The sequence below is a fragment of the Equus caballus genome, chromosome 1 (genome assembly GCF_041296265.1).
Source record: "Equus caballus isolate H_3958 breed thoroughbred chromosome 1, TB-T2T, whole genome shotgun sequence".
Classification (NCBI taxonomy): Eukaryota; Metazoa; Chordata; class Mammalia; order Perissodactyla; family Equidae; genus Equus; species Equus caballus.
This window is the reverse complement of record NC_091684.1, coordinates 118,323,124-118,350,614: the sequence shown is the minus strand read 5'-3', so window position 1 is coordinate 118,350,614 and position 27,491 is coordinate 118,323,124. Positions and strand designations below refer to the sequence as shown.

The window sequence follows — 27,491 nt, the reverse complement described above, 5'->3', positions numbered from 1 at the left end:
TCTGCAAAAAGCACCAAGTCACCTTCTTTCCTTCAGGAAGGCAGGGTGCACCCCAGCTGGCAGCACCCACTGACCCCACATCTGCCCTCTATAAGCAGGAAGGTAATTTGAAGCAAGCTGTACTTACATTTACAGGAAAAACACGACGGGAGAGGCTTTTCCTGTAAACACCCCCAGCCCGGGCCTCTCCCCATCACATATGGCTTCTGCCCCTTCCTTGTTTGGCTTTGCAAACTGTTTACACTCATCCCCACCTGTGGTCCCTGAGCGGTCTGCTCTCCATGGCCAGTTTGCTCGCCATGAATGAAGGGTGCCAGGCCACTTGGGTGGAGGGCAGAGCCTTGCATTGCCTGCCTCGCTCCACCCTGCATCTCTCTGGCTGGAGATCAGAGGGGCCGGTGGGGACCTCGCCCAGGCCACACAGCTGGTGGGTGGTCTGCCTACCCCACAGCCACAGGACTGTCCTGGGAGGGGGGCTAGAGAGAACCCAAAGGCAAGACAGCAATCCCTGGGCTGGGAGGCATGGGGTCAGGGCAGGGCCACACTGGATAACTATAAGTAGTTGGAAAGGGGAAGACGTATGTCCTTCCAGTGTCACTCGAACCCTGTTCATTTCACCTAACATTTTTTGAACTCCTGCCATGCACAGTGCTGAGGATTTAAAGTTGACAATTGCTGTCTTTGAGGAGCTTACAGTGGAGGGTGGGTGGGAGGATGGACTGTGATAGTCATATGTGTACAGACCTGGGCCTAGGAGGTCCGGGAGGACTTCCTGGAGGCAGTGATGGCTGAGGTGATAGTTAAAGTGGAGTGGGAGGTGGTCTTGTTGGTTTGAGGTGGCTAGTATGAGCAGGCTCAGGGGTGTGAACAGCAAGTGAGGGCAGGGTCCCACACACGTGGCAGCATCACTGCAGGACAGAAGGTCTTGCTGGTGGGGCCAGGCTTGTGGCCTGAGAGGTGGCCTGACCCAGTCATGGAGACCTTCATGTGCCCTGTGAGGGGCTCAGGCTTCATACTCTAAGAGGAGGCAGGGCTGGGATGGCAACAGCAGTGCAATGGTGCGGAACAGACTAGAGGCCAGCCAAAGTCCAAGCAGAGCCGTGGGGCTGCCTGCATGAGGTGGGGGTGATGGGGTGCAGCCAAGTTTGAGAACTATTCAAGAGGTCACTTCTAGAGGGTTTGGTGGCACTGGATACTCATGGAGAATGGTGGTGCCATTCACCAAGACGAGGGACTCCTCAGAAGGAACAGATCTGGGGGGAAGCTGAGGGAGGAAAATGATGCTGACCTCAGGAGAGTTGCTCTGGTTGTGACTGGAGTCATCGGGGGACACGCACACTGGGTGCTGTTGCACCCCTGGCGCTCTGCTAGGAACAAGGAAACAAAGATAGTTAGGGTATGGCCCGGCCTCTGAAGGGCTCAGCCTTTATGGAGCTGTGTGCTGGACCTATGGCGGGCAGGAGAGGCTTCACAGAGCAGCTGGTGCTGAGTGGAGCCTGGAAGCCAGTGGGATTGGCCAGGCAAGAAAGCAGGGGGAGGGCAGCTTCCTGGAAAGGGCCTGTCCTCTTGGGTTTCGACACCGTCTCTGGATGCAGCTCAGCCTCTCCTGGGGAGAGGTTTCAGAATCCACGTGCCCAGTGGCAGCCCAGACCTCTGAAACCAGAACCTCTGGGGGCGGTCCCGGCCCACAGCGGGTTTGCTCAAGTTGTCAGGTGATTCTGACCAAGGCCGTGTGCCACGGACCTGGAGATTCTGAATTACGGCAACTGGCAGTGGCCCCAGGAGCTCCGCTCAGATGTGGGGGCTGTGGGGAAACCAGAGACTTGCCTGGTTGTGTTTCAGAGCCATTTATTTGTGAATCTTGCATAAATACACACAACTGTATAGGTACATACATATACACACATCTGAATACACACATACATGTGTATATATACACTCACACACTTGTGTACATGAATATATACACATGTGCACACACTTATACCTCTATGTTCATACATATATCACACAAACACTCGCACATAACATATATAAATACACAAACACACATATCTATATCCATCCATATGCACACACTTACATACAGACATAATGGAATAGATACATGCGTGGAATATAATATATGTCACATGATTTCTGCATTGGCAAGAAGGAAAGTGAACACTCTTAGAGGCACTTGGGTGTATGTGAATGAACCTGCTGCTGAGGATGAGAACCAAGATGAGTGGGATCCCCAGGGCAACTCATCCTGTAAATGTGTCAAGAGGCAGCAGGTGTGATGGTTAGGAATGTGAACTCGTGTTCAGACCCTGACTGTGCTACTTACTAAAGATGTGCTCTTGAAAAAGTTACTTAACCATCCTGTGCCTCAGTTTCCCCATCTGCAAGATGAGGATCATCATAACATCTACCTCATAAAGCTGTTGTGAAAAGCAAACAAGTTAGTGCATCTAAACTCTTAGCTTGCTGCCCAGATGGGGTGTGCTCCCGGCAAGCCTCAGCTGCTCTTGCGATGAGCCAGGAGCACCCAGTAAAAGTTGGGGGCCCCAGTGGCTGGAGACAGGAGAAGGAGGGGGAATTGCTGTTCCTACTAACTCTATACCCTTTTGTCATGTCCACATTTTGTACTGTGTGTGTGTACTATCTAGATTTTTTTTTTTTGACATCTGAGCTAACATCCGTTGCCAGTCTTCTTTTTTTCTTCTTCTTCTCCTCGATGCCCCCAATACGCAGTTGTATATTCTAGCTGTAGACCCTTCTGGCTCTGCTATGTGGGACGCCACCTCAGCATGGCCTGATGTGGGGTGCCGTGTCCGCGCCCAGGATCTGGGCCAGCAAAACCCTGGGCCACTGAAGCAGAGCAAACTTAACCACTCGGCCATGGGTCTGGCCCCCCTAGATTTTTTTTAAATGTCTAGTAGAGTATCCTGTTACAGAGAAACTGCGTTCAACTCTCTTCACTGTGGGTACTTTGATCTCATTTCTTCCAACGTTCTGACCAAGAACATTTAGCATGATTTTTAATGATGTTTTAATGATGTTACCAATTTTATCAACTAATGTGTATAATTACATATCAGTGTTGAGTGAAGAGACATGAGCATTACATATTCAGCAGATTGTCATTTTCTTGGATGATGTACTAAAAGACTGGCTCTAATTAATGCATTGTGCAAATACGATGGAAAGAAAGGGAAGAAGAACATATTGAAGTTTTATGTTGTGACTTTAAAAAAGAACACCTCGCAGACCAGAGGTCAGACTCGTTGATGAAGAGCAGACTGAGGTGCTGGAAAGGCTCAGAGCTGAGCAGGACTGGTAGGCAGCCTGGGATGATAGGGGGAGTTTCTCTTCCATTCTCAAGGAGGGGAAGGGAGAGGAAGCTGCCAGGGCCCTCAAACAGTGGTATTCTGTTGAAGCCACTGGTCCCCGTGTTTATAAAGACAGGCTGCCTAGACACTGGCGTGAGAAGTGGTGCGCAGAGCACGGGAGTGGTGACCACAGGAGCAGTGAGGCCTGGTGTCAATGCTGCCCGGGCCGTGGCCAAGGGAGGAGCACCTACTCTAATATTAATGCAGACGGCAAGTAAAAATAAGGATCTTTCCTATGGAGTTTACTTTGAATTTAAACAGTCTTTATGTTGCCCCCACTTTTCTATCTATTTTTATGATTCCAGCTTTTGTCAGTTGACACTGAAGTTGTATCCAACAGTGTTTCGATAATCCTAAACCCTAATTGTGTATCTGTGTGTCATCTGACACCTGCTTGTCTGTGGGCAGAGTGGGGAGATTGCCGGTTCAGGAATCGGGAGCCTTTGAGTATAACATTGGGTTTAACCTCCCTGGGCCTCAGTCTTCCCCTCTGTAAAATGGAACCATCTCTGTGGTTCTTGCCCATGTGCTTCTCTGTGAGTCAGGGCCAGAGGTCTGTCAGGTGTCCCTCGTGTTTAACCAGGCCAGTGGCTGTGACCCCACGAGTGACCTTACATGAGACTGGGGGCTTCCCAGCCTGCCATCCTGTCCTCTTACCTCATGAAGGCACCCAGAGATCTTGAGGAGCAGCTCCCCAAGTTGGGAGGGGCATAACTGGGGTTGACTCTGCTGTGGGGGTAAGATGAGAACCTGAGAAGGGCTTAGATGGGGTGGGAGGCGGGGGGAGCAGGAAACAGCTACATCGTAAATAGCACACCATCTGGGCCAGGGTGACTTTTGCTGGGCTGTGTTCCACATGCAGTCAGGTGTGTCCGCCTCCTGCTCTGCCACCCCTTGATCCCTTCTGACCCTTTGCCCCTGATGAAAACCTCACCTTCCTGACCCATGCCTGATGCCGGGGGAGAGCTGTGGCAAAGGGCAGTACAGGGTGGGTACAGAGGGAGTGTCCTCCCGGGGCATCTGACAAGGAGGCTTCCTGGAGAAAGGACAGCCCGATGACTCAGTGAGATGCTGCCGTGCTGGGATTGCAGCTGCACCTGCCTTTCGAAGCAGAGTCCCTCGGCGTATGGACTGGTAGTCCCCAACCTTTGAGCCGTGTTCAACAGCGGAGACTTCAGTGGACTCCCAAAACGTGCTCAGCAGCAAATGCTCTAAATCACAGGTTGGCAAACTTTTTCTGTAAAGTCCACCTATGAAATGTTTTAGGCTTGTGGGCCGGAGGGTCTCTGTAGCAAGTATGCAACTCTGCCATCATTGTGTGAAAGCAGCTGTGGACAGTACGTAAATGAATGGGTGTGGCTGTGTGCCCATAAAGCTTTATGTATAAAAACAGGTGGTGTTTTTTATACACCCAAAAAAATTGAATGCAGGGGCTTGAACAGATATTTGTACACCAACGTTCATAGCAGAATTATTCACAATAGCCAAAAGTAACCTGTGTCCATTCATAGATGAGTGGATAAACAAAATGTGGTGTATATTACAAACAAGGGAATATTATTCAGCCTTGAAAAGGAAGGAAATTCTGACACATGGTATAATATGGATGAACCTGGAGGACATCATGTTAAGTGAAATAAGCCAGTCACAAAAGGGCAAATATCCTATGGTATCTAGAGTCATCAAATTCACAGGGACAAAAAGTAGAATGATGGTGGCCAGGGGCTGGAAGGAGGCGGGAATGGGGAGTTAGTGTTTAGTGGGGACGGAGTTTCAGTTTAAGAAGATGAAAAAGGTTCTGGAGGGGGATGGTGGTGATGGCTGCACAACATTGTGAATGTACTCAATGCCACTGAAGTACATTTAGAAATTGTTGAAATGGTAAATCTTATGTGTACTTCACCACGGTTAAAAAAAATTGAAGTAAAAAAACAGGAGGTGAATCCGATTTGGCCTGTAATTTGCCAACCCCCGCTCTGGATGAATTAGTATTTTATTAACCACAGCATATACACAGGTTTTGGGAGGACAGCCCTCACTTGGGGGGCATCCTATTCATGCAGTCTGTGCACAGTGCCTGAGCCCTAGGGAGGAAGGGCCTCTCGCAGTGACTGTGGCCCCCGGTGCCTTGGAAGAGGGTCTAGATCCCCTCCCAGGGATCTGAGCCCTTCCTCCCTCCCTCATTCCTTTTCTTACCCTTGTGGTAATTCCAGTGTCAGGCAACCCTTTCTGTCCCATGCCCTGAATCAGACTGTCTGGCCTAGAGTTTGCCTGACTCGCAAATCTTTGGTCACGAGGAAGGAATGTGGCTGCTCCCCGTCCCCTCAGCCCCCTCCATAAGGACCCCGAGGGTGGAGGGAGATGTACAGAATCTCAGAAGGACCTTTGAGGTCACTTTCAGATTTGTGAACAATCAATGACCTGACTCCCTCACCCTTTTTTTCCTGAATCAGATTCCGGCTTCTTCTGCAGCTGGCTTTGTAGGGACAGGAGGGCAGCCATGGCTGGTGTCCCCTTCTCCCTTGCACTGAGAGTAGCCCTCCCCAGACCCTCAGTCCTCATGCTCAGTTGGACATGTTTCCAAAAAAGGTGGCACTGGCCACTGCTGCCCCTGGGGACGGCTTGCCTGGTCAGCACTGTAGGGGCCATCTGTTCTTTCCTTGGATTGCTCAAGGAGAACAACTCCCATTAGCTTAGGCCCTTTGAGCCATTGCTAACGATGGTTATAGTGACCCAGAGGTAGGGGGTTAGATGGCCTTTGGACTGGCCTTTCAAGAGAGGGTTGGCTGCCTCTAGCCTGGATTGGCTGCCCTAAGGCCAGGTGCTGCCCTGAATGACTCCCAGAGCCACCCTGACGTTGGCCTGCTTAGGGTCAGCAGCTCTGCAATTGTCCATCCCCTTGCCAGCATATTTGATTCAACTCTTGGTTTTTCCACATCCCTGAATGGGAATTGACTTGAATGCCCAGAATTAACAGACCAAAAGTTGTGAAACATCTCCCCTGGATGGTGGCAGCTTATAAGCAAACACACTGATTAAACACGGCTGTAAGTGAAGACTCCATGATTCCCTCTGTTGCTAAATGACAGCCCTGGCCTGCTTCAGGAGGAGCCTTTTGACATATGTAGCAAGTAACTTTGTTGAGGAAGTGAACAAGGTGACTTATCTGTAGGAGGAGAAATAAAAGTGCTTTTGTGCAAAATAGGATAGAAATAATGAGGTTTATGATGGTAGAAGATGAACTGAGAGTCGTAATTGCAGAAAACCATTTATCGGGCGCTTACTACCTGCCAGGTGCTCTGTTAGCTCTTTATACACACACACACACACACACACACACACACACACACACACACACACACACACACACATATATAATTTAACTCTTGAAGCAACCCTTCAAGGTAACAGCTATTATTTTTATAAGGAAGCTAAGACTCAGAGAGGGTCTTAAGCCCAGATTACCTCACAGGAAGGGGTCGAGTTAGGGTGCAGACTCAGATTTGGCCAAAATCTATAGCATCCTGCACCTGGAGAGGGGCATGGAGGAACCGAGGAGAGGAGCCAGGGAATCCCAGCTCCCAATCCCATCAGCGTGTGTAGAGCATCCACTAGGCTCTAGGCACTAAATCAGGCAGGATACAGATGATACCTCTTTAATCCTCATGACTGTCAAGTATTCCATGTTCTCTGGTTGTAAGCAGCAGAAGCACACTGGAGAAAGCTTAAGTGAAAAAGGAGGTTCTTTATTTCAAGGACAGAGAGGTGTCTCCTGAAACCCAAGAACAGGAGGCAGCCAGACTGCCAGGACTGCTGGACATGAGGGCTGAAGGTGGTACATACCTAAAGAGGCTGAAGTCATAAATACCTGCTTTATCTTCCTGTGGAAAGATGTGGAAATAGCCACTGAGAGCATCCACGTCCCTCCTGGTCTCTGCCAGAGCTGGTTGTCACAACTGGGCTCAGGTCATAGCAGGCCAAATGGCTGTGAGTGAGGTGGAGGCAGCCAAAGGTTGTGTGAATTGGGTAGACTTTAGTCCTACTTAAACAACTCCCAGGGGTGAGTGGTTTTATCCCCATTTTACACATAAGGAATCAAGATTTGTGGGAGGTGAATGTCCTTGCCCCAGAGCACACGGCCAGTGGTGGTGGTGAAGGGAGTGGGCAGAGTTTGAACCAGGTTTATCTGACTGAGAACCCGTGCTTGTAATCACCAAATATAACTGCTCTAGAAGACAATTTGTCTTAAAGTCGCCCTTTAATCAGATGCAGGAAAAGAAACTAGGATGGTTTAGCCTTAGAAGGGTGACGTGAGAGTCTATATAACATTGTGTCCATCTTCATTTATAAAGCTCGTCTTTCAAGGATAGTCACCAACCAGGTATTTTCAACAACCAGAAAGTTAGAACAAGAATCAGGTCTTCTGAGAACAATGACCCAATGCTCACAGGTCATCAGACATGAGGACAAGTCAGTGCTACAGGGAGGGCCAGCCTGGCCTGAAGGCCACATCGTTTCTCTAGGCTCCATCCAGCCTCAAGCTGAAATCTGTCCTGACAAACTGCCTCTGGCAGAAAATTGGGACGCCCTGGGGGTTTGGATGTTCTCATCTGACCTTTTACAATCCCCAAGCAGATGGATCCTTGTGTTTTCTTTGGCTCTCTTGTTGCGCTTGAGAACGAATGTTCATTCTTAGATATTTCAGTTTACCCGTCGGGGGAGAGGATGGAGTTTGTTTATAAATGAATATTTTGTGGTAGACCTGACTTGACACCAACTTAGCTACTTCAGGGATGCTTGACCCTAAATGAACACTAATTCATGTCTAAAAAACTTGGCCAAGATAGTACAAACTTTAAACGATAGGAACTTCCTGCAGGATTTGGTGGAGTGTGTGCTTCATTGGAAATACTACCTAGTGTTATTTACCCAAGAAGGAGTATCTAAATCCACCTTCACGTTCATAAACAGTGCATGTCTGCCAGAGCCACGAGTGGGAAGCATAATGGAGGGCGTGTGTCCTTGGGGAGCAGCGTGGACCTCTCAGAGAAAGGGAAGATTTTTGTGGGATGGAGGATTTTTGAAGCTGTTTATAAGACTGTATTAACTGATAATATCCTGTTTCTTGTTTTACAGATTGGAAACCTGGAAAATTACTACCATTTTTACCATAGCAAAACCTTTAAAAGGTCAACCGTGAGTAGCAGAGGCCCTCACACCTTCCTCAGAATGGACCCCCAGGTACAGGATACTTTCCTAAGGTGTTTTTTGCTTTTTGTTTGGGTCTGTGATTCTGAAAATGCCTGAGTCTGGATTTTAATGTGATTCTAGATAGCCGTTAGTTTTCCGTTTTCACCTTGAATAAAACAAGTCAGATGTGTGGCTACATTTCAGACTATCTGAATGCTCCAAATGTTTGGGTCCCTTGTTAGAGCCGAGAATTTAAATTCTTAACTTGAGTTTGAAGCAACAATCAAATGACTATAGATCTGTTGGTATTTTGAATCTTTAAAAATCAACAAAATACACAGTAATTAGAGGAGATAAATATGTGACTCTTACCTATAAAGGCAAAAAGACTAGGCAATTCAAGCTAGCGTTTTAATAAAATTAAAGATTAGGCAGATGGATGTGTTTGTGGTTATCAAAACACATGTCTTAGTGGCTACTGTGAATTTAAAAACTTAGGCAGTAAGTATAACCTTTTTTCCTTAAAAATTCATGTGATCTTTGAGATTAAAACAAATGTAATTTGCAAAGAAGCTAACATATTAAGTTTTAATATATCTCATACTTATTGGGTGGTTATTATACTTCCTTTCTGCATAAGTTTGAGACTAATATTTGACAAGCATCAGTTAACCGTTACTTGGTGAAATTAAAAACTTAAGATGGTCAGATGAGCCTCCGATGACTTCATTCACTCAAGAGATGATTTTGGAATACCTGCTGTGTGTCAAGCTCTGTCCACAGAAGGACCGTTGAAGTGGGTGGCGGGGCTGACAGAAAACGAGGGAGTAAATAGAAAAATCTGTGATACATCACAAGGGGATGAAATGAAGTTCACATAAGAAGTAATAGCAGCCCCAACAAAGAAACGTGGCCCTTGATAAATCATACTTTTAGAACATGGACATCGCCTTCTCTTAAAGCAGTGTGCTAAATGTCAGTTTGGGCTCCCAAACTGGCACATGAAACTATTTCTGCTAATCCCAGAGAATATTTATAATAAAGTTTCCGTGGAGGAATGGGTTCTTGGTGTTGTCCCAAGGCACCCCAGTAACCATCATGGCTCCTATTGTATTGACTGAGCTGGGGCTGGGTGGGGGAGACGGTTTATCGCTGGGCACTGGACTTGAAACACCCGTCTCCGGGGCGTCACTTTGTGGAGGTCTGATGTCAAGCGTATTAGAAACTGGTCCCCATGGAACTCATTCATGTAATTAGGCTGTGACAAGGCAGACATGTCTTGTATATGTTTCTGAATTTAATTTATGAGTAGGTGGATGGATGGGTGGGTGGGTAGATAGAGGGAGATAAATAAAAAACATTATGCTAATCTCATTATTCCCTCTTAGGGAAAGGAATTTAATGTTTGTTAAGGGATTACTATGTGCTTGGGCACTTGAACATACTTCATACATACATCACCTGATCATATGGGGCTATGATTACACCTACCTTGTTCACACCATGGAACTTGAAGGAATGCTTTTCAAAGGGGCGGTTATATTTCTTTTCCTCTCAGAAGCCAAGCCAGAGCATCGTTGCCCATTCCCACTGATGCGGCAGTTGAAGAAGGGCAAGCAGACCCGATGCCTGAATCAGTGTAAACCTGAGTGGAAGGGGTGCTGTGTGCAGAGTGCACAGACTGATCACCAAAGAAACGTGGGTTCGGTGAGGCTGCACGTGGGGACTGAGGTCCACAGTGTCCATCACCTGTCAACATGTGAGGAAGTTTCTAAGCCAGGAAGGGAGTTGCCGCAGCGCCCCTCCACGATTTCACTTTAAGCATCATCTCTCTTGTGAAGACGACATGGTTGTTCTTCATCTGAAGGCTTCGGAATTATTAAATTGTTACCACACAGATAGTTACAATGAGGGGCAAGCTGTTTGCCTGGGGAGGGGGCCTGTCCCCCAACATAGGCATGCAGTGAGATGATAATGGGACTGTGAATTTCCTGGTCCCCTTTCCACGGGGGCTTCTGAGAATTAAGCTGTCTTTTGGTAGTTAGAACTCAGGCAGAGTCAAAATAGGAGACTTGACCTGTGTTTGGTAGACAAGTTTATTTTGTAGACATCTTTATATCACATTTTTAGTGACTAAATTTTAAAACTTTTAAAGATATTCAACTCAACTCCTCTTCTCTGCCTTCCAAAAATATTAATTGTGCACCTGCTGGGTGTGAGGCCCTGTGCCCTGAGGGTTGTAGAGATGCTCCCCTCCCCCCGCGGGTCTCTGCCTTGGGCGAGCCCCAGGGGCACAGGAGCCTGGGCGTGAGATGGCAGGAGGCGGCAGAGACGGATTCTGGGCGGGCTTGAGTCCCGTGGGGTGGGAGTGCCCCAGACATGCCTCCTCTGCAGCATCTGGGGTACCGGGTGCATTCATTTTAGGTGTGTTTAAGGCACTGTATTGAGCTTGCATCTGAGGGCAAAATATTCCCAGTTATCACTTGTGTCCTTGAAGGAAAGTGAAAGAAGGATAGATTTCTTAGGCAAAGGCTATGCAGTTAAGTTTTTTCAAGTAAAAATCCCTTTTATGGGGCTGGCCCCGTGGCCGAGTGGTTAAGTTCGCGCGCTCTGCTGCAGGCGGCCCAGTGTTTCGTTGGTTCGAATCCTGGGCGCGGACATGGTACTGCTCATCAACTGAGGCAGTGTCCCACATGCCACAACTAGAAGGACCCACAACGAAGAATATACAACTATGTACCGGGGGGCTTTGGGGAGAAAGAGGAAAAAAATAAAATCTTAAAAAAAAAAAAAAAAATCCCTTTTATAAAGAGCTTCTTAATAAGCTCCTGGCAGGGCTGCTATCAAAGCATCCTGCCAATAAAGAAGAAAGAGCGAGAAGGTAAACAGCCTGTGTGTTCCACCCTGCCTGTGACTTCCACATGATTGGCTGATTGTTTCTCACGGTTCTCATTAAATTTTTAGCCCCGGGTAAAGTATATAGACATCAGAACTGATTATGAATTCAGAGTCGCAACTGAAATACCTCTGTCTAAATCAGTCTAGTTTTAATGCAAACCAAATCAATTAGCTGTCAGTCTGACTAATATTTACTCTGCCTAGTCATTCTGATTAAATATTGGGCAAAATTAGCTGTTTTACCGAAGTATTTAATGCTATCTTTTCCTGCAGTGCATGAGAACGTTTTCCTACATTAGCAAAGCATTTTTTGCAACACCTTAGCATTTGGGGAGTTGTGTAATTAATATTATTAAGAAAAGGAAAAGATGATTTAGTATTATTCAGAGACAATGGAATGTGGAGTTGCTATTGTATTTGAATGACCAAACTGGAAATGAATGTTATAGGGCTTAGGATAAAGTTTGATTGAATACAGATGGTATTTTATTTTAGTTAGCTCCACTTCATATTGTATAAAAGTGCTTTGATAGTGATGGAATTTACAGTCCACCCCTACCTCACATAAAGCTGATGGAGTGTATATTTGTTAAAACAAACAAAACAAAACAAAACACATGTGGGGAGGGAAGGTTGAAGACTTCTGTAGTCATGTGGGTGCGCACACACATTTAGTAAGTGTCTTGCACTGATCCCGTACCAGAATTGTGAGGTCGTTTTCTTTACAGTCTTAATTACCTTTACTTGATGTTTTTTGCCCGTCTTTGAAAAGGGCCCTTTTGCTTGAAGTGCTTTCTTGATCAGCCCTCCTTGGGAGAACGGCCCGACTGTTCTCAGTGCGCACACTATCAGTCACTGGGTTTTTCCAAGGGCTGTCATTTAAGCAAACTGAAAGCATTTGTTTTTAACTTGTTCTTTTGCCAAAAGTCTGGAGAAGGGTGGATGTTACAGAAGCATCCACCAATAGCTGTAAGGGCTCACAAATTTTTTTTAAATTACTTGTTCTGATTATGTTCCAAGCTGGCTTATAGTTCGCGTTGCTGCCTGCATCTTCCAGCCCTTACATTTTAGTATGATGACTCTGGTTCAGCCCTTCCCTGCCCTTCAGTTCTCAGCCAGATTGATGACGGAAATGGTGGGATAAAGATGTTATTAGCGAGGCCCTCGGAGGCTCCTTCCGGGACGCTGGGAGCCCTCAGTTTGAGACTTCAGTCCAGTGCTTTAAAGCTCAGAAGTTGGAAAATGGTTTCCAGGACCAGAGTCGGCATTCTGGTTTGTAGGTTGGGACTTTGCCCCCAGAGTTTAATCAAAGCTCAGGTTTCTTTCCAGCAGTGATGCAACGTTGAAGCAGATCTTTCCATTAACCACAGATGGAATTTTATCTGACAGTTCTGTGTGCTAGAGCCATTCGAAGTACAAACAAACAAAAAGTTCCTGGCAAATACAAGCACATCGACAGTAAGTGACCAGAGTGATCCCGGGGTTGACGAACTGCACAGTGGGCTGGGGGCAGGGGTGGGCTGCCGCCGGGGGCCCAGTGGATTTGCTCACGTGGGCACAGGAGAAATCTCCAGCTGTCTCTTCACGTTTTGAGCACAACTCTGCAGGGTCTAGTGGAATGGCTACTATGAATTGGTAAAATGTTAGAATTTGAAACTATAGTTTAAAAGATGGCACTTTATTATTTCACTGGTATGCCCGATACTTGCATTTAGATGCCTCCTGGACATCTCAAAGTCAGCATGCCCCAAACCCAACAGACCCTACCTCTGTCTCAGAGAGAAGTGCCGTCTGCATTCCACGGCCACCTCCTGCACAATTCCGCCCTGCCCGTGTCTTATATCCCCACCTGCACCCCTGCCCTAGGCCAAGCTCCTGTCTTCTCTCGCCTGGACCACTGTACTGCCCTCCTCACTGGCCTACTGTGGTCTTTCTTGCCTCACCCAGTCTACTCTCCATCCTCCTGGGAGAGCCTAGGAAATGCATGTGTGATGGTGCCACTGCCCTTGGGATGTCCTACCCAGGCCTCTTTGCTCTGGCCTCCCTGTGGCCCCTGGAGCCTTTAGAGTCCTCCTCGGATGACATTCGCTCTTTCCCCCTGCACAGCCTTTGCATAGCCTGCCTCCCCACACTGTGTCTCCCTAAGACCTCACCCTCCCATTTCAGCTCACGTGTCCCTGACACCAGGAAGCTGGCTCAGGGTCCTCCGACTTGACTTGCTCTCCCTGGCAGTAGTATTTTTATGTCCTAAATTTGTGGGATTATTCCATTAGCATCTGTCTTCCCCACTGGACTCCAGGAGTGGAGGGATCGTGTGTGTTTAGCTTACTGTCCCTGTCCCAGCACGACACTTGAGTACAGAAGTGGCAGGGCCAGACAGAGTCCAGGCAGGGGGCTCTGCACCCAGCACTCGGCCCAAGCTGACCACCACCACAGAAGATGCACCGTCCTAAAGGGTTTAGTGGTTACGTGGACATAGGAGAACGTGGACCGTCCCTCCTCTCTGAGGTGCCCAGCACACCTGAGAACCGTAAAGAAGCCTGTCTAGTTTGGCAGCTCTCAGATGTTTCTGACCACAGGCCCCCTCCCTTTTGTTCTTACAACATCTCTTTCCTGGCCACTTTGGAAATAGTGCCAAGATGGCAGGTCCAGGAGTCGGAGCACACAGCAGGCTTGGTGGGAACAATGAGTAGTTTAGTTTGCTTGGGTAAGTGGTGGGGATGGGGCTGGAGGGAGCTGCGCATGATTCCCAGGAGGCCTGGAGTGTGATGTCGGGGAGAGCGTTCACTTCTCCAGAACCCAACAGAAGCAATGGGAAAGTGAGCTGACCTGGGCTGCGGGTACACTGGCAGAGAAAATGTTGTAGTTCGAAGCGTGCAAGCCCATCTCTTGCCAGTGGATTATAAAGTTCTCCGGGGCCAAGGCCACATCTCAGTTGTTTTACTCCTTTTCTGGTCCAACAGACTACCCAGTAAATAGTAGACAGATGCTTAGTAAATGTTTTTTGAAACGTATCTCAATTTTCACAGAGTAGGTTCCCATAAGCAAGTTATAGCTCTTATCCTTTGATTATCAATTTCTTTTTATAGTAACTACTTTAGAAGCAAATTGTGGCCTGCCTTGGTTAAATTCTGACGAAGACCCTAAATTAATCATGCTGAATCCTATATTGCTAAAGCCTAAAATGACAGAAGCACTCACAATGGCTGGATACTGGACATATTGACCAGTGTCAGATTGGTGAACATGGGGGAGCTGGGCTCTAGCTGCCTGCCCCACTGTCCACCAGTGGCGATGGGAGATAAGCAAGGTGGGGGCACCGGTACCTTCTCTTTCCTTTCAGCGAAGTAAGAATTAACTTACAAATGAATGAATAGACCTAATTTCCCAAAGTACTTTCACACCCACTGTCCCATTTCCAAAATTGGCAGAGTGAGTACTGTCATCTCTCACTGATATCAAGCAGTGGTTATATAGTTCGGCTCATGTAGTTCGGCTTTGATGGAAAGAGTTTGAGAAATGGCCTATACATTGTTTCAATTGTGGCTGTAGATGAGGAAGTGGAGACAGGGCTGGGTTCCCAGTTGCTTCCATGGCATGGGGAGAGGAGGGTACTGGGTGTCTAGGCTGAGTTAGAATATCTGTTACTTTTTTAATTTACCGTTTATACTTTTAGATTTTTTTCTCCTTCCTCTCCCCTGCTACCCTGGCTCATGAGTTTTTAGCTGAGTGGTTGCCCTAGTGGCCCAGCATCCCCCCCACCCTAAGGTGACACCCTCGGGTGAGCATGGGTGTCTCACTGAGACAGGCTCTAATGAGGCCATTCAACTATCACTTGCTTGTGGAGCTGGTCCCCTCTGCCCCCCAGGAAGACAGGTGCAGTCCTATCAATTCCTTACACGGAAGGCCCTGATCCACTTTCTACCTGCAGGAGCCTAGCATAGTTCAGTGGTTCTTAACCATTTGGGGACCACAGGCCCCTTTGAAAAGCTGATGAACGTTGTGGACCCTCCCTCTCTGCAGAGGAAAAGAGAAATCATATGTTCGTGCCACGTCACTTTGCATACAGCTTCTGGGGTTTTCTAGGACTTAAGCCTGTCCTTCAGTTCTTTGAGGGGCCCTGAGCTCTGGAGAAAGACATCCCCAGCTTGGCTCCCCACTCATTTCATACATGCATTAACCATTGCCTGTCATGAGGGAAAGACCACCTTGTAAACTGTAATGTGACACACACTTGTTAGGGGAGATCATTTTTCTTTGTTTGAATTCACCACTTGGTGAGTTAGCTTCTCTCTTGGCTTTTCAGCTGGTTGAAAATTGGCCCAGCAAGGTGCTGAGAGCAGTCAGTGTTGGTGGGAGTCGAGATCTAAGCATCACAGACAATTGAGTGTGAGAGATTTCAGAAATGGGCTGATCTGACCCTCCTCCCTTTACAGCCCAAGCGGGCTACACAGCCTCCCACAGAGAGAGTGAGCCAGAGGCTTACCTTCTACAGTACTCCTGGTGCTACTGTTCTCTCCGGGAGGAGGCCTTAGGATTTGGTGGCACCTGGACATGGGGGGTCTGGCCTCTGACTTCTTCCACTGCTTTGCCTGGTCTGCAGTCAGAGTTGGCTTACTCGCAAGCAACCAGTAGAGGGAATTCCCCTTGTCCTGTAATTCCAATAAAGTGTGCTTCACTGTGATGATGCCAAGGGAAAAGGAGAAGGGAGAGCTGGCAGGAGCTGTGTCCCTTGCTCTAGATACAACTGTGCATGGAATACAGACCTATATAGAATTAACTCTCAACAACCAAGCCAGTGGGTACTTTAAGGAAGTTTAGCAGCTTAATTTAAATGCATCCTTTTCCCTTGAGTAATGGGGACTTGTAGGAGCAAGGATTCTGTGAATGGCCTTTGTTGCTAGCTCCATCTGGGAGCAAAGACTCTGGAGCCCCCGTTAGTATCTCCAGCTCCTGCCAACTTCCTGGGGCTTTGTGAGCCACAGCGGTGCCGCTGTGAGCAAACGAGGGCTTTAAGGCAGGGCATAGGCAAGTGGTGGCTATGGGTGGGGCACAGGTGGGCTTTCAGGCTCTCTCATGGGAGGAAGCAACCAAACAACCTGCTTTGTCACTCTTCACACCTGGGCCTGATGTGCCAGGCCAGCTTTTGGTCGGGCAGTGTGCCTGGGGCCCACAGTGGAGAGGATGTGGCCAGGCTGCATTGGGCACGCCTGCCCAAATGACACTGAACATTTTTCCTCCTCAGGAGCCGTGGTAACCCATGATGTCGCAGGCCACCTGGTGGGATCCTGCTCATCAGTGTCACCTCTTTATAAGCATCTTTACATTTTACCTCATCTTCTCTACAGAATGACATTCAACAGATGCCTAATTTTAATTTGACTTCTCAAGAGGAAAGCTGGAGTGGACATGCCCTAAAAGAGAGAAAGTGTTTCTATTCACATAATCATGAGAAGATTATGATTAGAGTTCTCTTCTCCAGAGCAAATAACCTCCCATGACAAATGCATGCATGTTTAGCAGGAAATGTACAAATAAAAATGGATGAATCGAAAAGACTCAGAATGAAGTTCCAGCTTCAAAATATGACTTTGAAGAAATCAAGGCCCTTTATCTGACTTGCTAAGAAATATGACTTGTGTTTGTGCTAGAAGTGGCATTTGGCAAACTTTGCTCTTGCCCAAAATCACTTATGGTTGGTCTTCCACAAAAAGTCGACAAAGGTCATCTGGTGGTTGTTAGGACTCAATCGAATCTTCTACTCTGAAGTATGTTTTTAAAAGTCTGTTTGTGGTTATTACGTATTTGTAAGCTGAAGTGTATTCATTTAACTTCATCCCTTAGCTCGAGAAACATTTAATGTGCTCCTACTGTATGCTGTGCATTGCCTGGCACACTGAAATAGTGTGGTGCTCAAAACACAGCTCCACCCGCCTGGAGCGTACAGGCCACTGGGGAGTGGAAGGTAATCAGACTAACCCTCACATCCATCCAGTCGCAGACTGCAGCCAGTGCTGGAGGAGCAAGGTGCAGGACAGACCCTCAGCCTCTGGCTGAGACACACCTAACTTTGCATTCATTCATCCAGCATCAGTTTTCAATTTGCCTTTTCTTTAAGAAAGAGGATAATAGTTTGGTCCAACAAATCTTTGCTAAGCAAGTACCTGTTACAGGGCAGGCGTTTTCTAAGAGCTGGAGAAACAAGGATGACTGAGACGCATCCCTCCCTCTGAGGGGAAAGGCGGGCCTCTACACAAATAGTGTCCATGTATTAGGGTAAAGGCGGTGGTAAAGATACATGCAGGGTGGCATAGGAGCTCGGAGGGGGGCCCCCACCCTGGCGAGCCTGGATGTCTAGTTCCAGGGTGGTGAGGGTTAAAAGATGAATACAAGTAAAGTTGGCCCAGTGGAGAGGAGGAAGGGCATTCCAGTCAGAAGGCACAGAGCCAGGACACAGCCCAGCCTGCAGGACACTATAAGAGCTCAGCCCTGCTGGGCGTGGAGGCAGAAGACCAGGTTGGAGAGGGCCTTGTGGGTAGCGTGGGGTGCAGGCAGTCAGATTTGCATCATGCGTTGTCATGTGGCAGGGATACCCCAACAGTGACATGACCATCCAGAGACAAGGGAATGGTGGCCATGGTGATAAATGGCGAGGATGGGATCCTGACACTTCAAGGAGACTGAATGTGAGACACTAGGGTTGGAGAAGAGTCCTGCTTTGTTCTGACTTGGGGAATAGGTGGGTTTTAGTGCTGCTGAGTTATATCAGAGAGGCAGGAGGATGAGTGGGACCTGGGTCGGGAGCAGGACTCACTTTGGGACAGCATTAATTTGAGATGGCAGCGGGGAGAGGTGTGCCGTGCCTGGCTATGTGCAGAGGAGAGAGTGGTTGGGATGGGAGCTACAGGGCCGTGTGGGTGGTGGTTCTAGCCAGATCTGGCACTAGTGGGTACGCCAGGATGGCTGTTCCAGTTTTTAAAACATTGGTAAAGAGCTGCTGCGTCGACCCTCCTCTCCCCCACCCCAGGGCACCTCCCTACAGCCTCAGCCGCCGTGGCCCCTCCTCTGGGATCCTGTGTATTCTCATCACCAGCAACTAGAGGCGAGACCTGGCCAAGCTTCTAAAGCTGGCTTCCAGATCCTCCTTTGGCAGGATAGCCTCATGGATTCTTAAACGTTTGAAATCTCAACCCTGATTGAGGCCATGATTTAAAACTGTGTTTGTCTCCAAGGGACCACAAACTGGGTGCCTTGAAACAACGTAGATTTGTTGTCTGACGGTGCTGGAGTACTGAAGTCTGAAATCAAGGTGTCACTGGGGTGGTGGTCCCTCTGAGGTCTCTAGGGGAGAATCCTTCCTTGCCTCTTCCAGCTTTTGGTGGTCCCACGCATGCCTTGGTGTGTGGCTGCATCGCTCCAACCTGTCTCTGTCTTCAGAAGGCCATCTCCTTCCTGTGTCTTCAATCTCCCTCTGCCTTTCTGTTATAAGGACACTTGTCATTGGATTTAGGGCACACCCAAATCATCCAGGATGATCTCATCTTGTGATCCTTAACTTTACGTCTGCAAAGACCCTTTTTCCAAATAAGGTCACATTCACAGGTTCTGCGTGGACATAGCTTTTGGGAGGCCACCATTTAACCCACTACAAAACCTGCAGAGAATGAAGTAGAGTGAGCAGGAACTTTCTTGTCAGTAATATTTCCCCTTCCTTCAATCCAGTGATCTGAAGGTTTTGAAAAGTAGTCAATTCTCTTCATAAAAAGGTTGGGGACCCTCCATAAGAATTCAATTCTTACCATACATAGCCGCAAAACGTGTTTTAGTTTGCCCCTGGCTCACTCATTGGCAGGCTTACTTGGGTTGAGGACTTATTTTCCGAGCTATGTGTCTGTGACTGTGAAAGATGGATAACTGTGTGCTGCTGTGCTTTCCCGTGCATTTTTGACCAAGAGAAGGTCTGAACATCTCCTGTAGAATAGACCGTGATGGAAGCTTCAGTGTAAAGTGACAATCCAGGTGAACTGCCAGAGAAATATTATGAATTCCCATTTGTACTAGCCCTCTCAGAAGAGGAAGAATGTTTTAAATCTTAGAAAGAATCTTCCGTTGCTTTTTCTAACAAAGAGAATTGCATGCATAAGAGAAAATAGTCACGGTTAAGCCTCCCTCCCAGCCTTGACTTCCACAGTTATCACCGACTCACCATTTCACCCTTTGTTTGCAAGTTCTGCAGCAGAATCAATTCCGTGAGTGACACATCCTTAGAGATCCTAAGCTGTGTATTCCTTTATCATAAATAGCATCACAATTCATGAATGAAAACCCTTGGACGTGCCTATGCGAGGGTACCCCTTTATTAAGGACAGGTGCAGATACTGTTTGGTGGGATAGCTAAAGTTTCAGTCACTTGGTTTTGGGTCATCAGCACCTCTGACCTTCCGAGAGAGTCCAGGTGGCTCATGGGTTCCAACCTGAGGGGTATCTGAAGCAGAGCTTCTATCCAGAGAAACAGGACAGGTAGACCTGGCAAGTGGCAGGAACTCCTTGTACTTTCCGGGGGTTGAGTGAGAAGTAAGGCAGTGACTGGAGCCCCGAGAAGGGAAATGGGAAGCAGGCCCAGACCAAGTGACCACTGGCTGAATCAGCCTCTGTGTCTGTGAGGTCACCTGTGATTCCATCTCCATAGGGTCTGTGCCCAGAAGGCCCCAGGCCTGGCGAATAATTTATTATCTTTAGTTCCTTTAGCCTAGCAGTGCCTCCGTGGCCGTCAGAGACTTATAATGACCTGTCATAGGGGAGAGGGCTGCCCCCGAGACCACACCAGAGGAAGAGCCCCAAACTGTGCTGCGAACCCCATGCTATCCCTGCCCACCCCCAGAACTGTGTGTTAACGATGGGTTTTTACCCAGAGCCCAGCTTGATTAGGGGCCAGGATGCCCACACTCTTTCATCTCACCAGGGGATTATGTTGTGGCTTCTGGCAGCATGCTTTCCTATGTCACCTGACTTGGGGGAGTCATCCACTCAGGCCTGGAAGAGAGAGGCACCTCCTGCTCTGTGATTGGAAGTGCAGCCGGGTGGGCAGAGCAGTCTGAAGGCCCTGAATGTTAGTAAGATGGGCAGTGAGTCAGCCAGGCAGGGTGGATGGGAATATCCTGGGAGCCTGGAGCCTTTAGTGATATACGGGCCGCTGTATTTTATAATAGGATGTTTAGGAGATTAGGAAATACTATCTTAGGTATTTTGTACCAAGTCAAAGCTTTCTGGTTCAGACAGTAATATATGGGGAAGTTGCAAAATGCCATCAGGAGGTGTTAGGGACAAAACATCTCATTGTATAGTTTATTTTCTATGGCGATGTCTATCAGTGGTGCTTATAAATTAGCTAAGACTTGGGGCTGAGGCTTGTTTTATTGCCTAACCCATATTGTTTTGGGGCTCTTTATGCTATTTCTGGTATACTGGTGTTTTATGGACAAATCACAGTAGTGGTGGGACAGGCTGTGATACTTCTTTCTAAGTATCTTGTTCTGTCGACCATGGATGCCTTTGAAATCAATCCCCACCCTTAAATGTGAGGCTGCGTATGGGGCTGTTCTGCTCTCCTCCCTCTGGACAATGTAAGCAAGTTGAGGCTGCGGGAGGCCTGAGGGAAGGCTTCTTGCCCCTTGGCCCTTGGGCGCCTTCCTTCTCCTCAAGAGGCACTTCAGACAGCTCCTCTCTGCAGGGGCTGCACGGCTGCTCTGTCGCCAACCTTGGCCTGGCCTCCAGGCCACCCTGGGCCCCTACTGCCCCCTGCCTGAGGCTCCCATCCTTCCTCCTTCTCCTCCTCCCTCCACCTTCCCCACCCTGTGCCACCTCTTCACCTCCTCAGAGCCTGCATCACAGTCTCAGCTTCTTGGTGGGAGCTCCCAACCAGAGTACGAAATCTTGCCCGTCTGGCTTCGGCGCTGGGTTGAGCCCCAGCAGGAGCAGGACTGAATCAGATGGGACCACGGGAGCAGGAGCAAGAAAATGTTTCAGTTCAGGACTTGGAAATTCTTTTCCCCATAATCTTTTAAAAGTGAAAAAAACCTCTTCCATCTTGAAAAACTCTTACATACACACACACACACGATGATAGTACGGCTGTGTGCCAGGGACTGATGTGAGCACTTTATATATGGCAGTTCATATGCCAGTGCCCCCTCATTACAACCCACGATGATGCCCGTTGCACAGATGAGCAAACTGAGGCCGGGAGGGTTAACTGACTGCTCTGAGTCACACGGCTGGGGAGCGTGTGGCTGGGTTTTGAATCTAGGCAGCTAGACTCCTGGATTCCTGCTCTTAAATATCATTTATACTGCCCCTCAAACTTTTTTCCTTGATTGTGAAGGCAGGTCATGCCAATTGAAACAAATTTATAAAACCCTGAAAATAATTTAAAATGTTTAAATTAGCAATAGTGTCACCACCAAGGAATTGCTGCTGTTGTTATTTTCTGTATCATATTCCTTTCTATAGTGTTCTCTATGCATATTTTGGTACCATGTTACCAGTGGCTGCTAAAAATTCCAATAAATGGTTTATCGTGATTTCCTTATTCATGTCTTCACTGCAAAGCATCTTGCTTCCAACGTCTGATAACCACTTGACCCACTTCTCCCCTCTCTGTGCTCTTTCCATTCCTATACGTGTATTTCCTTCTAATTCAGGACGAAGGTCACCAGACAATTTATTGGCAACTTCACGAGGTCTTTTTTCAGTAGAATGATTTCAGAATCCGTCCAAGTGGTGCTATTTCCCCCTCCACGTACGCAAACAAGTTCTCATTTTTCAAATGTCACTTTGAAGTGAAAATGTCTCCCTGAAACTTAGCATCCTGAACATCTAATATGACACAGCTATTCATGAAAAAGGAAACCTGTAGCACCTACAGAGAGGCTACGTAAAATCAGGAGGTCATTTTTAAAATGAACAGTAACTACATTTCTTCCTGGTAGGTGAAATGGCTCCAACAACAAGAAGTTAAACGGAGGGTGAAGAGACAGGTGCGAAGTGACCCTCAGGCCCTTTATTTCAACGACCCCATTTGGTCCAACATGTGGTACATGGTGAGTAGGGCGTGGGCCTCTCTCTGCCCCCAGGCATTTGCCATGCGGTCTTTCTGAGGTGGGTTGATTTCCCCCAACAAAGCTAAATTCTCTGGGCTGGCCCTGTGGCATGGTGGTTAAAGTTCAGCATGTTCTGCTTCGGCAGCCTGGGTTCGTGGGTTCAGATCATAGGTGCAGACCTAGACCACTCATCAACCAAAATAGAGGAAGATTAGTGCAGATGTTAGCTCAGGGCCAATCTTCGTCAAGCAAAAAAAAAAAAAAAAAAAAAAAAAAACCACAACTAAGTTCTCATGATCACTCCAAGGAGATACACTTCATCTGGAGTGTAAAATCACAACTTTAACGCTGAGGAGCACAAGCGTTGTTGTGAATTTTTTCTGAAATTGCGTGAACCCCAGGAGGGGGATCTTTGAGCAGGGAAGCAATGTGATGCAGGCTGTAGGACTAAGTGGTGAAAATGAGTCCCTGGACACAGCCCCCTGCGTGGAGGTGATGCCCTAGGAAAATGGCAGACAGATTGCCAGGTGCAGGAGAAGCACCTGGAGCCCTCCACGTTTACTCTTCCTGGAAACGGGTGGGACAAAGAGCATCCTCGCTCCAAAGGGCATGGGAAGTGTTTCCTCCTTGTTTACCTGCAAGCATCAGAGCGCCTCTGGTGTGCACGGCCTGTCCATTGCATGAGGAGTGTCCATTTTGGGGGTCTTTGTGTCTTCTGTGCATACAGCATTGTGGTGACAAGAACAGTCGCTGCCGCTCGGAAATGAACGTCCAGGCAGCATGGAAGAGGGGCTACACGGGAAAAAACGTGGTGGTTACCATCCTCGATGATGGCATAGAGAGGAATCACCCCGACCTGGCCCCAAATTATGTAAGTCAAGCCTTGGAACTGACATGCAAAGATTGTCAACCGTGCTAGTCATTAAATGAGTACAAATTAAAAATAACAGCAAGGCGCCATTTCCCCCCATTATATTAGGCAGTACAGAAAGCCGTGCTCAGGAAGGTTGGTGAAACCAACTGTCTCCTGCCCTCCTGGAGTCAGGGAGCGGGTTTGCAGAGGGATTCATCCACGTGTTTGAGGAGTCACACATCATACTTTTGGGAATGGATCCTAAAGATCTCAGAAACACGTATATGGAGATAATCATCAGACCAACATTAAAAACAAGAAAAATGACAGTTAAAACATGGGCTCTGGATGCAAACTGCCTGGGTTCCTGTCCTGGTCCTGTGACTTATTAGCCTGAGACCTTGGGCAAGTTGCGTAACTTCTCTGTGCCTCAGTGTCACCATCTGTAAGATGGGGTTAATGATAGGACTACCATCTCATAGGGTGATCATCAGGATTAAATGAATTCATAAATGTAAAGGAGAGAGCCTGGCACATACTCAACATGATAAATGCATTCAATAGTCTACGAAACCCGGGTGCCTAACAGTGGTTAAGTCAATCATATCATATCCGTTTGATAGATATACGATTTTGCAGCCCTTAAAGATGACAGTTTTGAAGTCTGTGTCGACAACACCAGAGAGCTTATACGATATGTTTTGAAAGGAAGATGCAAAATTATATGAATACTATGAGTATATAAACACAAACATACATATTAAAAATATAAGATGAAGGAAATTCGGACACATGCTACCGCATGGGTGAACCTGAAATTCTGACACATGCTACACACGGATGAACCTTGAAGACATGCTGTGTAAGATGAGCCAGTCACAAGAGGACAAATCCTATGTGACTGCACTTACACGAGGCTCCGAGAGTGGTCAAATTCATAGAGACAGAAGGTACAATGGTGGCTGCCAGGAGCTGGGGGAGGGGAAAATGGGCAGTCAGTGTTTAATGGGCACAGAGTTTCAGTTTTGCAAGATGAAAAGACTTTTGTGGATGGATGCTGGTGAGTGTTACACAACATTGTGAATGTACTTAATGCCACAGAACTGTACACTGAAAAACAGTTAGGATGGTAAATTTTGTTATGTATATTTTACCACAATAAAAATATATCTGAGATGATAGTTATGGTGAGGGAGTACCAAGTGTGTGTTTTTCTCTATTTTCCAATAAAGGCATAAAAATAATTTAAAACGGGGTTGTAATAGGCTGTGCCATTTCTCTTCAGTCACTAAATTTCATTTCTTAGGATTCCTACGCGAGCTATGATGTCAACGGAAATGATTACGACCCATCTCCACGATATGATGCCAGCAATGAAAATAAGTATGTCACTTAGTCTCTTTCCCTGCTTCCCTTCTTCCTCCCTGCAGAATCACTGCTGACTTGGCCCACAGAAGGGATCCTGGAGAGGTGATGGGGTTGGCGGCGCTTCTCTGGCTGCCTGGCGGGTGTCTGGAGCTCACCCGGGAGCAGAATCCAGACCTGACACAGCCCATCAGGCACAAGGCAGCCTCTGTGGATTTAGCCTCTTCCTTAGGGGCATCATTTCTGCTGGTCAGCTAGCAATGGATGTTTGACCAACATTGTTCCTACTCCCAACCTTGTTGGAATGTTTTAAAAGGATAACCCTTGGTGGTCTCCATGATGAGCTGTGTTAAGACAGCAGTTTGGCCTATTGGAGCACGTGCATGAGCTTTTTTGACTGTCCATGACCTTTTGAGGGAGGTGGAAGGGGCACAGGCGACACTGGATAAATCTGGGTTCGATTCCCAGCTCCACCGTTCCCGGCTGTGTGGCTGGGTGCAGGTTGAGTAACCTTATTGCGTCTCTGTGTCTTAGAGGCTATTCTGTGGAAGTGCTCCCTACTTCCCAGAGTTTGGAGAGTGAGATGACAGGCGAAGAACACACAGACGCTCAGTAAACCATGGTCGTTACATCATCTTGCAATGAAGGCGGCGTGGTTAGGAGAGAGTGGGTGACTTGAGGGCTGTAAATGGCAGGCCTGGACTTAGAGTCCAGTTCTCCAAACCTGGTCCTGGGAGGTCGTTTGCTGTGTCCTGCTTGTCCTTTCTCTGTCAGCATGCCCATGTCCCAAGCTCTCACTATCCTTAAAAAAACATTTCGAGGAAAAGAACAAAAGCCCTTTCTTTCCTCCCCACTGTTGACACAACGCTTGCCAGAGTGCGTCCTCCCTCCATAGAATTTCAATGTTTGGTAGATTCGATTCTGAGGCTCAAATACTGGTGCCCACATGGTGCCGTGCAGCAAGGCTCGGCTGCTGCTGCGGTCAGCACCGCAGACTGCAGGCCTCCCCGGAGCCACACAGGCCCCAGCCCCACGTCCCAAGGTGCCCTTCCTGCTCAGCAGCAGGCATGCCTGGGGTGCAGGGCCCTCGTTCCCCAGCCACACGTCCAGGGGGCAGGGAGGAATGATCCAAACACTATGCAGTGACCCTTGAAGGGCAGGATTGAGTCCCCGGGTAAGACATCGAGCTCTGCGACTCTGCACTGGCTGTGGGGCTGCACAAAGTCCAAGGACGGACAGATGACTCCCTTCTGGAGGGCTAACACACAGACCAGGACGATTTTTAAAGGCGATTTTAAATTTGAATCAATGATTCTAATCCCCTGCGGACTCTTCTCAAAGATGTGGTGTTTAAACATGCCCATCTTTTGGCCTCTGCTGGAGGCACTGACCCAAGGCAGCACGTTGGAGAATGGGGTCATTACTGAGGAAAGCAATTTGTTTTTCTGATAATTTCTTCATAGTCCCTCTGCTGCTGTTGACTGTTTGGTTGAGAGCCTTATTCCTCTGCTTCTGCTTACATGGCCTTGGAAATGGTGGGAGGGCTGTCCCAAGGTGAGCGTGGGGGTGATAGGTACACAGGGGACACAGCGTAAGCACTGATTTGTTCTTTCTCCCATCCTGCCAGCGAGGCAGGCATTTACCTTGCACCTGTACATGCCAAGCAATGTGTCGTGGGTCACAGGAAGGCAGAACTTGGGAGGAGGGAAGCACAGGACCCAGGGCGCTGGGTGCAGAGCCCCTCCCTGAGATGTAGGAGTATGGGAAGAGACAACCCGAGCAACCGCTCGCCATTTGCAGGCGGTGGAAGGCCTGGTCAGCCTACAAGTGTGGCAGGGACAGGACTGCCAGGGCTGTGCGAAGCCTTGATGGCTCCCTCCTAGAGCCGGCCATCAGAGGAGGAGGAATGATGAGAAAGGATGCAGGAAATGGGCTTTAGTGTCACTCCCTGGCTTAAAGACAACTGACTCTTGCATGAGAACTGAGCAATGCACTGAATTCACTAAAAATTGCTGGGCTGCATCTTAACTTCATTTTTTCCTTTGCTTTAGACACGGTACTCGTTGTGCAGGAGAAGTGGCCGCTTCAGCCAACAACTCCTACTGCATCGTGGGCATAGCATACAATGCAAAGATAGGAGGTAAGGTCCGGGAGCTGTTAGGTACACATCGCTGAGCCTGGGAACTGAGCAGGTGCACGCCGTGGGCAGGAATGGTCCTTGACTGTCCACGTAGCCTCAGGGCACTGCAGCCTCACCTGGGACTCTTATCTCTCCATCTGGAGGTGCTCAGGCTCACTCAGATGGCTGTGCTGGGAAGCCGCCTTCCCTCCTGCTTTGCCTTTGTGGGGGCAGCTGTAGCCCCCTCAGCTCTGCTACAAGCAGCACAAGGTGAAGTTGGGCCAAGAGTTCCCGGATCACCCATTCTCTGGGGAATTTCTTGAGTTTTGAAAAGAGGGTCCCCAACTTTTACTTAATTAGGACTCTCTGCCTACCCTTTCCCTTGAAAATCTTTGAAGTCGCTGGGATTTGTCACTCTGTGACAGCATTAACCCCCAAGGGCATGTCCTGCAGAACAAATCAGGAGATTGTCACCTGGCCTTGCTCCTTTGTAGATAGTTCTTTTGTGTTGAGATGTGTAAGTTCTCCCTGGAGTTTTTTTTTCTTTTGGGGGCAGGGAGGAAGATTGTCCCTGAGCTAACATTTGTCCCCAG

At 48.0% G+C, this 27,491-nt stretch overlaps 1 protein-coding gene across 5 annotated transcripts in view; it reads left to right on the top strand.

The window, feature by feature from the left end:
- The window catches only part of PCSK6 (proprotein convertase subtilisin/kexin type 6), a 181,088-nt gene that overhangs the window by 42,473 nt on the left and 111,124 nt on the right, over window positions 1-27,491 (top strand). For 4 of the 5 annotated variants that reach the window (XM_023651510.2, XM_023651513.2, XM_070268309.1 and 1 more), the window contains 5 exons: window positions 8,511-8,615; window positions 22,451-22,561; window positions 23,289-23,432; window positions 24,721-24,797; window positions 26,831-26,919. In XM_023651510.2, coding sequence (XP_023507278.1) covers window positions 8,511-8,615; window positions 22,451-22,561; window positions 23,289-23,432; window positions 24,721-24,797; window positions 26,831-26,919 — 526 coding nt within the window. Of the gene's footprint in view, window positions 1-4,396; window positions 4,597-8,510; window positions 8,616-22,450; window positions 22,562-23,288; window positions 23,433-24,720; window positions 24,798-26,830; window positions 26,920-27,491 lie in introns of those variants that run through there. The other variant, XM_070268313.1, reaches the window with a different exon arrangement.